At 42.6% G+C, this 12,287-nt stretch overlaps 1 protein-coding gene across 1 annotated transcript in view; it reads left to right on the top strand.

Moving 5' to 3' along the window:
• ZDHHC8 (zinc finger DHHC-type palmitoyltransferase 8) overlaps positions 1–12,287 on the top strand; it is a 111,141-nt gene that overhangs the window by 83,971 nt on the left and 14,883 nt on the right. Inside the window, exons 2-5 of the mRNA XM_015643687.2 lie at positions 1,921–2,042; positions 5,346–5,503; positions 8,634–8,806; positions 9,985–10,087. Of these exons, the coding sequence (XP_015499173.1) occupies positions 1,921–2,042; positions 5,346–5,503; positions 8,634–8,806; positions 9,985–10,087 (556 nt within the window). The remainder of the gene's footprint in view (positions 1–1,920; positions 2,043–5,345; positions 5,504–8,633; positions 8,807–9,984; positions 10,088–12,287) is intronic.

The following is a 12,287-nucleotide window of genomic DNA, read 5'->3' as shown; positions in this document are numbered from 1 at the left end:
AGCTCTTCCCTGAGTAGAATTGATTTTATAACTGCTTACTTCAGGATTTATTTTGCTTTCCTCCAAAGGATGTGGCAGAAACTGTTGTTAGTGACAGGCCTGCAGCTTGCTTGGCAAGGTCACTGCAGCAGCACCTCTCCTGGCAAGTGAGAAACTTGTGCCTTTGGTTTTCAATCATCAGCAGCTGCTCTGAGGCAAACTGAGCAAGGCAGCAAGTCAGTATGACCTCGCTACTTGTTGAAATTCCACCTTTTGAGAAACATAAGGTTCTTAGGGTAGGTATCTCATCGGGTCAAGCTATCTTTGGCTGATTTTTTTTCCTTCTCCCTTAGTCAGCCTGGAGGTTTGGCCCTGGCAAAAGATGTGTCTTGCTCATGGCTTTACAGTTCATTCACCCTGGGTAGGACTTGTCCTTCTTTTCCTCACTCCAGGCTGAGTGAAGCACACACAAGGAAAGGTCCCTTTAAAAGCAGTTTGCAGCAGTGCAGTGGTAAAGCCCAGCTGTGAAGAGGTGGGAAGTGCAAAACAATCTCTTTTTGCCTGCCCACAAAGAAATGAGACACGAAAATGTGGTGACTTTCTAACACTGGCCACAAGAGCACGTTTGACAGTGTCCCTTGAAGGTCAGTAGCACCATTCTCAGCTGTTCAAAGCAGCTTGTTGGTAGCAAACCCAGTGCAAATTCGTGGAAGAAGGCTGCTTGCTTGTTGTTGTTTTCTCCTTTTTTGCACAGGCTTCAGCCTGGTAGACAATCAGATCCAACTGTAGATGTAATGCAGGCAAAATACCAGAATTCATGGGCCAGTGTGTGATTTATGCTAACAGCAGCAGGCATTGCTGAATGCCTGCCTGCTCAGCAGCCTTGGAAGAGTCCTTGGCCGTCAAGACACATGGAAATCTTAAGGAGCAACTCAGTGAGGGGTCTTTTTTTCAATTACATACTTTGACCCACATTCTTGCTTATTTATATTTGCAAGTATGATGAGATTGATCATATTTTTCTCCTCAGGGCCCCTGTAACACCAAACCTCCTCCTGCAGACAGGAGAAACACATTTGGTGGGGTGTTCAGAGGTTGTGAATGGCTGAGTGAATGCACACTGCTTTTTATTTGGTGAAGCTGCCTGTAAGGCAGGCTCTTTTCTGCCTCATCATGCCCTTCTCTGCTGGTGGGAAGTGTTCTTTGCAGTTTGAACAATTTTCCTCTAATTAACAGGCATTTCCCCATCCTCTTTCCAAAGTCTCCTACTCGTTCTCCTTTACCCTTTATGTTCAGTTCCTCTCAGCCTCACTGGGTAAGCAGCAAATCTTTCTGGTGCTTCTGAACATTGTTCACATGGCATATGCCATCCACTTTCTTTTTGATACTGCATATTCACATTCTGCTGACACCTGCAAAGCCCATGCTTGCTCTGACAAAACTTTCCCCCAAGGAGAGGTTTTGTAGTGTTGGTTCTGAGTGTTGAAAACCATGGAAGCTTAGTGAGAGGCGAATGTGATTCTCATTGCCCCTGCTTTGGGGATCAGTGGTTTGAATCCTATTGTGCTTTACACCAGGGAAAATTGAAAGTAGCCCCAGCTGCAACAAGGCTGTAGAGAAGGTAACAGAAATGCAACAATGGGATGAAGCTTTTACAGAGAGTAGTAAAACGCCAGGTTGCAGATAAGGCAATCGGCAGGCAAAGCCCTGTGAGCCCTGTGAACAATCGGTGCTTTCTGTGCTCTGGAACAAAGCAGCTTTACAGAGGGTGTTGCAGTGATCACTGAAACTGGCTCCGTGGAAATTTCTGTTGCATTGCAAATTCAGCCTTGCTGCATGGCTGGGGGGGCCCAGAGTACTTCTCTGTGTGATGGTAGTGAGTGGGAAGAAACAAAGTGTTACAGCTGAAAGAGCCCTTACCCAAACTTTTCTTCTCCACAGGTGCCCCTGGTTGACAAAAGCCATCTCCCCAGCCATCCCAGTGTACAATGGGCTCGTTTTCTTGTTTGTACTGGCAAACTTCAGCATGGCAACTTTCATGGACCCTGGAGTTTTCCCACGAGGTAACAGAAATGGGAATGTTGCAGGTGCTGGGGAGGGGGGCATTGAAAATCCAAGCTGAAAGAAGTGCCAGGTGGCCAAACACACAAATTGATGATTGATCTTGTAGACTTTATTTATTTCTTTAGTATACTTGACTGTCAGTAGGGGAGGGATGAAGTGAAATGCTGGATACCCTCCAGCTCCCTTCTGAGCTCCTGGGTGTCCTTGCACTTGCTCAGACTGGCACTCGAGGGCACAGGGTTGTGTAGAACGGTTCTCCTTGCATAGCTGTCCTGAGTGATGTGATTTTGATTGCTATCCCCTGTGTCATGCTGGCACACTGGATTTAAGTCACTGTCTTCGCAATAGGTAGCAGAGCGTGGCAGAGGGGAAAGGCTAAACTTTCTGAAACAGTTTCATCAAAGCAGTCCTTCCAGAATACCTTAAAAGAAATGCAGAAGCATTGAACACTAGAACAGATAATGATTAAGGTTTGCCTTAGAGTGTCTAAAAATGTGTACATTTAGAAAAATATTCCTGCTTAAATTAGTACTGATTCACAGCTGATTAAATAGGGTAGAGATCACTCAGCTTTTGTAATGGGAACCACAGTGCAGCTATCTCTTTTAACACATCCTAATGAGAGAATTATCACCTCATTTTATCTGTCTTCCAATAATTATTCACATGCAGTTTGCAGCAGAGACTGCTCTAGGCAGTCTGTTTAACCCAATGGATCTGTGCTGTCTGCAAGCTGTGCTTCTTTACCTCTATTCACCAGATTCAGTGTCTTTTTCAGATAGATACCCGACAAGAACAAGGTACCAGTCCTGCTGGCTTCCCTGAATAGCAAGGCCAGGTTTCTCCAGGTAGCAGATGAGCATCTCTCTGCCATTCCTCTCAGCTGTAGCTTCTGAACCCCTGATTACGTGTTGCAGCACTCCAGTTATGGAAATTACTGCGTGTAATTTCTGCAAACGAAGGCAGAAGCAAGATTCAGTTACTTGTGTAAGATCCACTGATACAGTGTATAGGTGCTTAAAGCTACAAATGTTAGTGGTTTTCAGAAGAACTTATACAGGTGGATTTTAAGGAGTTTCCTGGACCTGTTAGTTTTTTTTAGCTCAGCAGAGATAGCAATGGTTAATTAAACATTAAACATTCTCAGTCTGAGAATCCAGTGTGTTTGTGCAGGGCAGTTCTCTCAGAGCAGAGCTGGACATCACCAGGCCCCAGGAGTGATCAGTGCTGAGTGTATTGTCAGTTCATACCTTCCTTTGGGCTTCTCTAACTTCCTTTTGCAAACAAGTTCTTTATTTTGGACTATGCATTTAAGGAAGAAACACACAGGAAGATCAAATAGAAACTTTCTCATCACCGTCCCTCCCATCCCATCTCCCTTTACACAAGGGAGTCAGGAGCAAAGCAGGAAGAGGAGAAGTTCCTAAAGTTCACCCCTCTACTGTCTCTCACTTCATTTGTGGCCTTGGCCTTGTATCTCTGTGCTGTGCCTGTGCTTTGTCAGGAAGATGCTGGGAGCAAGGGGAGAGAAAAGACATGGCATTCGTCCTGAGAGAAAGTAATGGAGGAGGAGTTTAGATGTGTGAAAGAAGCAAACTGATAAGGGAGAAGATGGAAAAGACTATAAATACCAGTGCTAGGAGGAAAGAGGAGCAGATGTTATTTCAGATCACAAGTGTGCATGTGAAAAAAATCTTATCACCACCCCACGCCGCCCGCAGAGCTGCCAGCGCAAGGAGTTCAGGAATTGTAGGAGTGACTTAAAATTATTACACAGTCACTGTGTTTGCTTTCTGCTGTTGAAATTAGGTTTAGTCTTCTTGGTTTTCAAGCTTCTTATCACATTTCTAATAGTTAGGAATTTACTTCAAAACCAAAATAACAATAAGCAGTACAAAAGCTGAGACTCTAATGAAATCACACATTTCCTTTAAGGAAGCCACCAAAAATTTATTAGAAATATAAGAGACTTGGCTGCTTCATGTCAGTGGATCAGTGTACGAGTATCTGTAGTAAGATACATTCCTTTGTCAATGTATTCTTCTGCTCAGGTCACTAGAAACTGGAAATAAACACATTTCCAGCTATATATGAGCTTACAGGTCTGGCAGATAGAAATTGGGCTGCAGAAACCCAGCCTGTTGAAGAGGAGCTTAATCAAACTTCCAGATCTGTTATTCATTTTTATAAATATTCCTTTTAGTTTGTTTGCTCTCTGAATCTTTCTGGTATGAATCAGGATTGGCTCTGTGTGAGTGAATTTCTGGTAATACACCAGAATGAATGAGTAGGAAAGGAAGTATTAAGTAACTGAAATTGGGGCTGCCTTGACAAATCTGATTTACAGTCTAGGCTTAGACTGGCAAGGTTTTTTGCTGGCTAATTATACCAACAACAATTGGCTTTCAGTATTTTTGATGTGAATCTGTTTTATACAAACTCTGTGCTTGAATTCTCCAAAAGGAACGTGTTTAAATGCATGTAGGTATATACAATGTACAAACTTTTTGTCAGCATAGTCAGATTTTTTATAAAAGCTTAAATGGTTTGACTGTTCCAGTGTCTTGTTTTCATCTGCCCACATGTATTGCACAGCTTGGGCAGGTTTATAATGGTATTGGAGAACCTACAGACGGTATTTATAGAAGTGCCTAAGGGATTTAGTCTGGCTCTCTCTAAGAGTCCCACTGACTAGTTATGAAGGAAAATTATAGGGAATGGTGCCAGTACAGCACTCTGCTTCCACGCACAAACGTTAATCCAGAGAATACTCTTGTAGATAAATACTGTAGCTGAGCCAGATCCCAAGCTCATCTAAGCAAGGGGAGAAATTCCCTCTGAAGTCAATGGAAATTGGATCGTGATAACACATCTAGAGAAGATTTAATATAGAACTGCATGACAGTAATTGATGCTCCGCTGGGACAACATTATCAAATTCCACCTAATTTGGAGCCAGTCAGCCAATGCCAGCTGCACTATAATGTTTAACCAGGTGTTAAATAGATGTGAACTTCTTAGATTTTCTGTCAGGAGGAAACAAATGGAGATCACAGGAATCTAGAATTATATCTTTTCTTCCCAGTATATATTTGTCTGTTACAGACTGGGTTTTATTTTGTGCATTTATTTTTAAATGGACTCTTTTCTTAAACAGGGCAGAGGTGAGGAACCATCTGTCCTCTGCATCCTCCCCAGTAACGGGACTGTGCAGTGTCCCTGTGTCCCAGCCACTGACAGGATTAGCTCTTTTCTCTTTGCCCTCTGCTGTCTCCACTAACCCTCAGTTTTGCGTTGAGCAGCAGACGAAGACGAGGATAAAGACGACGACTTCCGCGCGCCACTGTACAAGAACGTGGAGATCAAAGGAATCCAAGTACGGATGAAGTGGTGCGCCACCTGCCACTTCTACCGCCCGCCCCGCTGCTCCCACTGCAGCGTCTGTGACAACTGCGTGGAGGTAACCCTGCTGGGGCTCAGGGCACTCCGGGCTCTGCACGGGGCTGGGCTTGCACCTGCTAGTGGAAACAGGCGCTTGGGTTGTCCCAGTGTTCCGGCTCTTGGAAGTTCACAGCTGCGGCCCCGTTGGGCTCCCACTGAGCAGTACCATTTGAAGCACAGCTCTCAGTTATGTGTGTTACAAATGCTACAATGCTTGTTGTCAGCCCTGTTGCCAGCAAGAATTAAAATAAAAGTTTATAATGCTGGCTGCATCTTCCTTGAAGTAGCTGAGGGATTGTGAATGTCAAAAAGGGGTGAATGGGAGAGTTGATGCAGAGTTCAAGAGAGTGAGAAATTCAGGGTGAACCATTTTAACTTGTCATGTGTGAACTTAAGGCTCATCATTTAATTTTGGTGCCTACCTTAGTGGACAAGCAGAGAAGCCACAATGGTGTGTGAGTTCAGGAGAGCCAAACTCTGAGTTCAGCAAATGGTTCTCCAGTCAATGGAAGGAGCCCATATTTGATTCAACACCCCAGCTCAGAGCATGAACTCATTCATATTTCTAATGTTGATTGCTCTGAATTAGGGCACTTCCTTGATTTTTGATACCCTAGGATCTTGGTGAGTCACACAGGATATTTGAAAAATAACCCCTGAACAGTAAGATGTGCTTTTGGGCTATAAGCATCTCCCAGACATATAGGTAGGTACAGAGCCCTGTATTCACAGCAGTGTATTGCCAAGGGACTTTTTATTGCTGAGCTAAAAATTCTATTGCTAAAGGATCATTTCTGCTGCAAAGTCTATTTTTTTTTTCCAAGAGTAATATGAAATCTTTAATATGTCTAAAATATATTCAGCTGTGCCATTAAAATGAAAGGAATTACTAATCAGGAGGGGAAAAAATACCAGAGTCAGCTGGAATTCTGTATACACTGCCTTTGTCCTAATCCTCTTTGCCATAAGCAAGGGAATAGAGAAAGCAGCACAGTTACAAGTGAGAGAAAGGCTGCCTGGATTTATCTTGTGTCAGTCATATATCTGAGTTATAATTATCTGGAAGCAGTGCTGTGCCTAGTAACCATCGATAAATAGGACAAGGCTGTACTGTTTTGGAAGGCTTTAGAAGGATGTGGGATTTTAGAAGCCTGAGAGTGAGGAGCTGCCAAGGTCCCTGGGTTGAGGGGAGTAGCCACAGTTATTTGTAAGTTGTGACAATTTGTTTAGACTGCTGTGAATTGTTGGATAGAGCTGGATTTTTGGTAGGAAACTGGAATTGTACATTCCTAGTTTTAAAATGTAAATGTTTTCACTAACTCAAGATCCTGAGGATTGTTTAGATGATGGTAAATTCTCAGTTGTCCTATGGATTTTCTTTCTTCCACCTTCCTGGTGGTTCAGCATAAAAATTCATTTTGAGGAAATGAAGTTTCCTCAGAAAAAGATTGTCCAATGCTCACTGGTATAAACACTTAAAGTTTCATGCTGATGTAAAGCTTCCATGGGAGTCAGTTCTGCAGCAGAAATGAAAATTGGAGGGAATCCAAAAGGAACTGCATAAAATAGCAGAAGGCAAGGTGACTCTGGCTAGCCCTCAACAAGTTCTATTGATAGTCAGGTCAGTTGAATGTTCCCTATTGTTCAGGTGCACAAGTACGGAGCTCTGCTTGTAATTATATTATTACTGCTATGGAGGAATGTAGGTGAAAAGTGTTAATGACTTCTGAATCAATAAATCATGGCCTTAAACATGTTTTATTGATTCTTGTGATGCTTATTTCCCACTCACCTGTCATATTCTAGAAGAGCTTTGAGACAGTAACAGGAGTGACTCTGCTGGCTTTCCATATAGGATCCACTCAGGGTTGTAGTTCACATGTTTCCACTTTCAGTCTAGAATGTATAAAAATTATTTTCCCAAATATAAAACTTTTGAACCAATTTGATAAAAGATTGAATGAACAGTAAAAGCAGACAACACTTGTAGAAACGAATTAAAACTTAAAGCACACTGGTACCGGAGGGACCCAAAAATGAATCTGTGAAAAAAGTAGTCAGATTTTTGTTTTCTTAATTGAAATGTTTGCAGTGAGTTCTTACATAGTTTCATAATCCATAGGTATTTTGGGCTGCATACAGCCAGATTTGCATAACAGAAAGATGTTACGTCAGCATTTCAGATATAGCCTGAGATGATCTTAATATTTAAGTCCCCTGTCATTTTCTAATGTGCTTTGAGAAAGCTCTAATCCATATTTTGGTATTTTGTAAATTTTTGGTAAATGCCTTGTGCAAAACTTAGAAATACAAAACGCCCTGTGTCATCATTGAGCAGCGCTTAAAAATAGCATTGCCACAAAGCAAAGAATAAACAGTTCATTTGTCTGCACAATGAATGTGTAATATCTGCTCTGAGGAACGCAGAGGTAAGGAGGGTTTATTTCTTGCACCTGATCTTGTCTTCACATCAAGAATAATCCCATTGGGGACAGTGGATTTACATGCTTACAAAACTGTAAAGGCACTTGGAGGGTGTCTGTGGCTCTGTGCCCTCATTATTAAATCTCCTGTTAAAAGGGATCTGACTTTGTGAGGGACTTTGGACTTGTGACTGAGACAAATAATTAGATTTGGATTCATAACTTAATGAACCTGTGCAGAACTTTGCCTGTGTGTCTGATCCAGCTGTTGCTTTTCTTTGTGACCTGCTTGGTAAAAACGTACTTCTGTGATGTCCATTGTTCAAAGTGGACTCATTTCAGTATAAATACAAAAATGTTGGACAGGGAATTCTGCAGCACTATTGCATCTTCAAACCATTTTAGGTTATAACAACTTCATTGTAATTGATTCATGCTAAGAATGATAAAAAATTAGGGCTTCTGCTGCTAGAAGATAAATAGCCTGTCCTTTATTTTTAATATATCCTCTCTTCAAACTCTATAAACACTCAAGTACCTCTCCATTCATGGATAGAGAAACAATTTGGTCCTAAAAAGTCTTATAAAGGACATTCAAGAATTTTGTAAAGCTGCAGAACTAGTCTGACGTAATTTTACGTGACAGTGGTTCAGATTCATCTCTAAAGCAATGTATTTTCTTTCACTGTTTGGATATTTTTCCCTATCTCTCCCTTTCTTTACAAGGATTTTGACCATCACTGCCCATGGGTCAACAATTGCATAGGACGGAGGAACTACCGCTATTTTTTTCTCTTCTTGCTGTCCTTAAGTACGCACATGGTTGGAGTGTTCACCTTTGGGCTCATCTTCGTACTAAACCATATGGAAAAGCTGGGAGCAGCTCATACTACCATTACGTATCCTTCCTTTTGGTCTTTCCAGACTCAAAGTGACTGAGGAAAATGTGCAAGAATGAATCTGACTATTTGTACTCTGGGAGCTGGCGGAGCCTCTCCTGATCCCCCACAGCTCTCCTCCTGTAAATGCTCAGTGCAGGTTTTCCTCTGTTCCCATTGTGTGTAAACATGGATTGCTCCAGAAACTGTCCCTGACCCTTTGTCTTTGTCATGACAACCCAGCAGAAGGATGAGCTGCCTCCCTGAATTTCACTTTCAGCCAGGTGTAGCTCTCAAATGCTGTTTGCCGTATTTAAAACTCTGTATACTTGCTGTATTTTGGAGCAGAGTGTGCTCTGGAAGTATCCCACTGCATGCTGGTGTAACACATGAACCGCTGGCTCTGAGGGGTGACACTGCTCTGGACAGATCAGTGCAGAACATTCTGAACAAGGCAGAAAGGTAGAGCCAGAATCACTGAGTTCACATTACTTTTTAACCATCTCAAGGGTGAGGACCCAGACTAGGAGCAGATGGACTTAACCTTGAGATGAAATTTAGTTAGACCATACTAAAGGTCAGGGACACTCTACTCTGCACTCATGAGACCCCACCTGGAGTGCTGCACCAACACCAGAAGGACGTGGAGCTGCTGGAGCAAGTCCAGAGGAGGCCATAGAGATGCTCAGAGAGCTCAAGTCCCTCTGCTCTGGACACAGGCTGGGAGAGTTGGTGTTGTTCAGCCCTGAGAAGAGAAGGCTCTAGGGAGACCTTTGAGCCCTTTCCAGTGCCTAAAGGAGTTCCAGGGAAGCTGAGAGGGACTTTGGACAAGGGTCTGAATGAAAGAATGAAGGGGGAACAGCTTCAAACTGAAAGAGAGCAGGTTTAGATGAGATACTAGCATGAAATTCTTCACTATGAGGCCCTGGCACAGGTTGCCCAGAAAAGCTGTGGCTGCCCCATCCCTGGAAGTATCCAAAGCCAGGCTGGACAAGGCTTGGAGCAACCTGGTCTAGTGAAAGGTGTTCTGTCCACAACAGAGGACTTGGAACCAGGTGATCTTTATGGTCCTTTCCAACCCAAACGATTCTATGACATAATGTGACACTCTCCTATTTTTTTTTTCTCCTTTTCCTCTCCCTGTCTTTCACAGACTCTTTCCCTTCACTCATCCCAGTTTCTTTAACTCTTTGATACAGAATGGCTGTCATGTGTGTGGCTGGGTTATTCTTTATCCCAGTCATTGGTCTCACTGGCTTCCATATTGTTCTAGTGGCCCGAGGGCGCACAACGAATGAACAGGTAAGAAGAAATCCTTTCCTATGTTTGTGGCTAAGGTGTTGAGGTGGGAAGGAAAATCAGTAAGTCAGCTTGGGTAAAGCAAAAGATGGTCCAAATCTTACCAATAATGCTCTTATTGGAGCTTTTGTGAAGATGTAGGAAGATTACCCAGTTTTATTTTCAGATTTTTTTTAATACACTGCAGGCAAAGGTTTCCCTTTTTAAATAGCCACAGGGTATCACCCCAGGCATATTTATTATTTAAAATCTACTCATGCCCTTGAAATAGTTTTTATGTGCTGAGTACCATCAACCTCAGAAGTTCAAACTTTATGAGTCAGACTGAACAATCCATGAGATTGAGTGAAAGAAAGAAAGGAAAAGATTAAATCATTTGCCCTCTCTCCTGGTATTTTGAACTCCCCCAGCAAGCCCACACTGCCCATAATAGGGTCTGAGTTAGCTCTTTGTCTGCCTCTGTGTCTCTCTCTTGTTCTCATGCATATGAACACACACACACACACACACACACAGAGCTGTTGGACACAACTTGCTTTGCTTCTCCAAACCAAGTGCCAACATGACACCTTGTGCCAAAAAGCCTCTAAAACTCCAGTTCCCCTGCAGTTACTCAAATGTCCATGATCCACAGTCCCTGTGGTTGATGCAGACTGCATTCATGTGCACATTAATGGTTTGCTGTGGATGACAGAAATAAGTGTGATGGGATCATTAACAGGCCCCTGCCAACCCAAGGGACAGTTTGCAGGTGTAGCACTGGTCTCAGCCCTCATCCCAAGGTTCATGAACTCTGTGAATTCTGCTGCTTTACCCTTTCACAGCTCCAGCTCCAAAGTGCCCCTCATTTCTGGGCTTTTTTCCCCACCATACTTCTTTTCCCCTGAGGTTTGGGGTTTTTTCAGATGGGTTTTTTCTGTCCTTGCACCCATGGGTGCTCTGCAGCTCCCTCTGAGCTGTTTTGGCTGTCCTGGGGGCTGATGGCTCCATGCTGTGGAGCTGTCTGGCTCCTGGGCAGGCTGTGAGTGTTGAAAACATCTGTCTAAGGCCAGACCTTCATAAACTGAGATGACATTGTCTCCATCCCACAAGAGACAATAAAAACTCTGATCCAGAAGAGTGTGGGAGGTTTACATAAGCAAGGAATCTGAAGTCATCCTGAACTGTTGCCTAACATGGCCTTTGAACAAAGCAAGCTTCCATAGCTGTCATCTTCAAATGCTTTTCTCTGTCCTGCTCAGAATCATCTACTCGTCATTGTAAAATTGATTTTGGCCAAGTATTAGGTTTGATAGTGGTAACAATAGTAGGATGAAACACAGGGCATTTTGGTATCATAGCCCAAATTGTGGTTTGCGTTAGACTTGTCTTAGTGCAGTGATATAAACTCTCAATGAAAATTTCAGGCTGAAGAAGAAGGAAAAATTTAACTTTAAAAACCATAAAATTTAACTTCACATCTCTGTGGCTGCACTAAAATTTAGAAAGGTTGAGAATTTTTCTGTGATCAAAATAACTGTTGGAAAATATATCCTAGCTAGGTTTGGTTTCCTGAGCTACCAAACCGCTTGAAATTTAATTCATCTTCCCATGCCATTTTGAAAGTTAAATATAATCTGGTTGTAATTTCTGCTTAGTTATATGTAGCAGTTATCTGTAACTGGAAGATGGATGTTCCCAGCCCCAAGGTCCTTTCAGAGGAAGCATATCTAAGTAATTAGAGCACCAGACCAGGAGAGATGGATGTGAGATCTGCTCCTGGCTTTGCCACTGTTCTAAAATATTCTCTTTTCTCCTGCAGCCTCAGTGTTGATTCTCTTTTCTCACACTGGTAGTTATCTACTGTCAGCTTTCCAGTTGGAATATGCTCAGCTTATCTTGTCCTCTTTTCCCAGTACATTTTGTAGGCCAGTGGTACAGACATTTTAGTGGTTTTACTGTAAATTTTTGGTATTTATTAATTCTGGAGTTTGCAAGTTCTGAGCATTCAGAGTAGGCAGACTGTGATTGAAAAGTGCACAGTGGCTGGGTTTAGATGTTTCTGAGATTTCTGAATGCTTCTGAAATTCTTTCATGGAATCAAAATAACCCATAACCCAACATCTGCTCGTATCCTGGTATTTTTAGTTCCTGAATAGAGTAAATAAATACCCTTCCTTCTTAGACTGCTTTCTACCAGTGGATTTCAAACTACTTTAGAAAC

Source organism: Parus major, chromosome 15, assembly GCF_001522545.3.
Source record: "Parus major isolate Abel chromosome 15, Parus_major1.1, whole genome shotgun sequence".
Classification (NCBI taxonomy): domain Eukaryota; kingdom Metazoa; phylum Chordata; class Aves; order Passeriformes; family Paridae; genus Parus; species Parus major.
The sequence above is the reverse complement of the archived record's forward strand: the minus strand, read 5'-3'. Positions and strand labels throughout refer to the sequence as shown.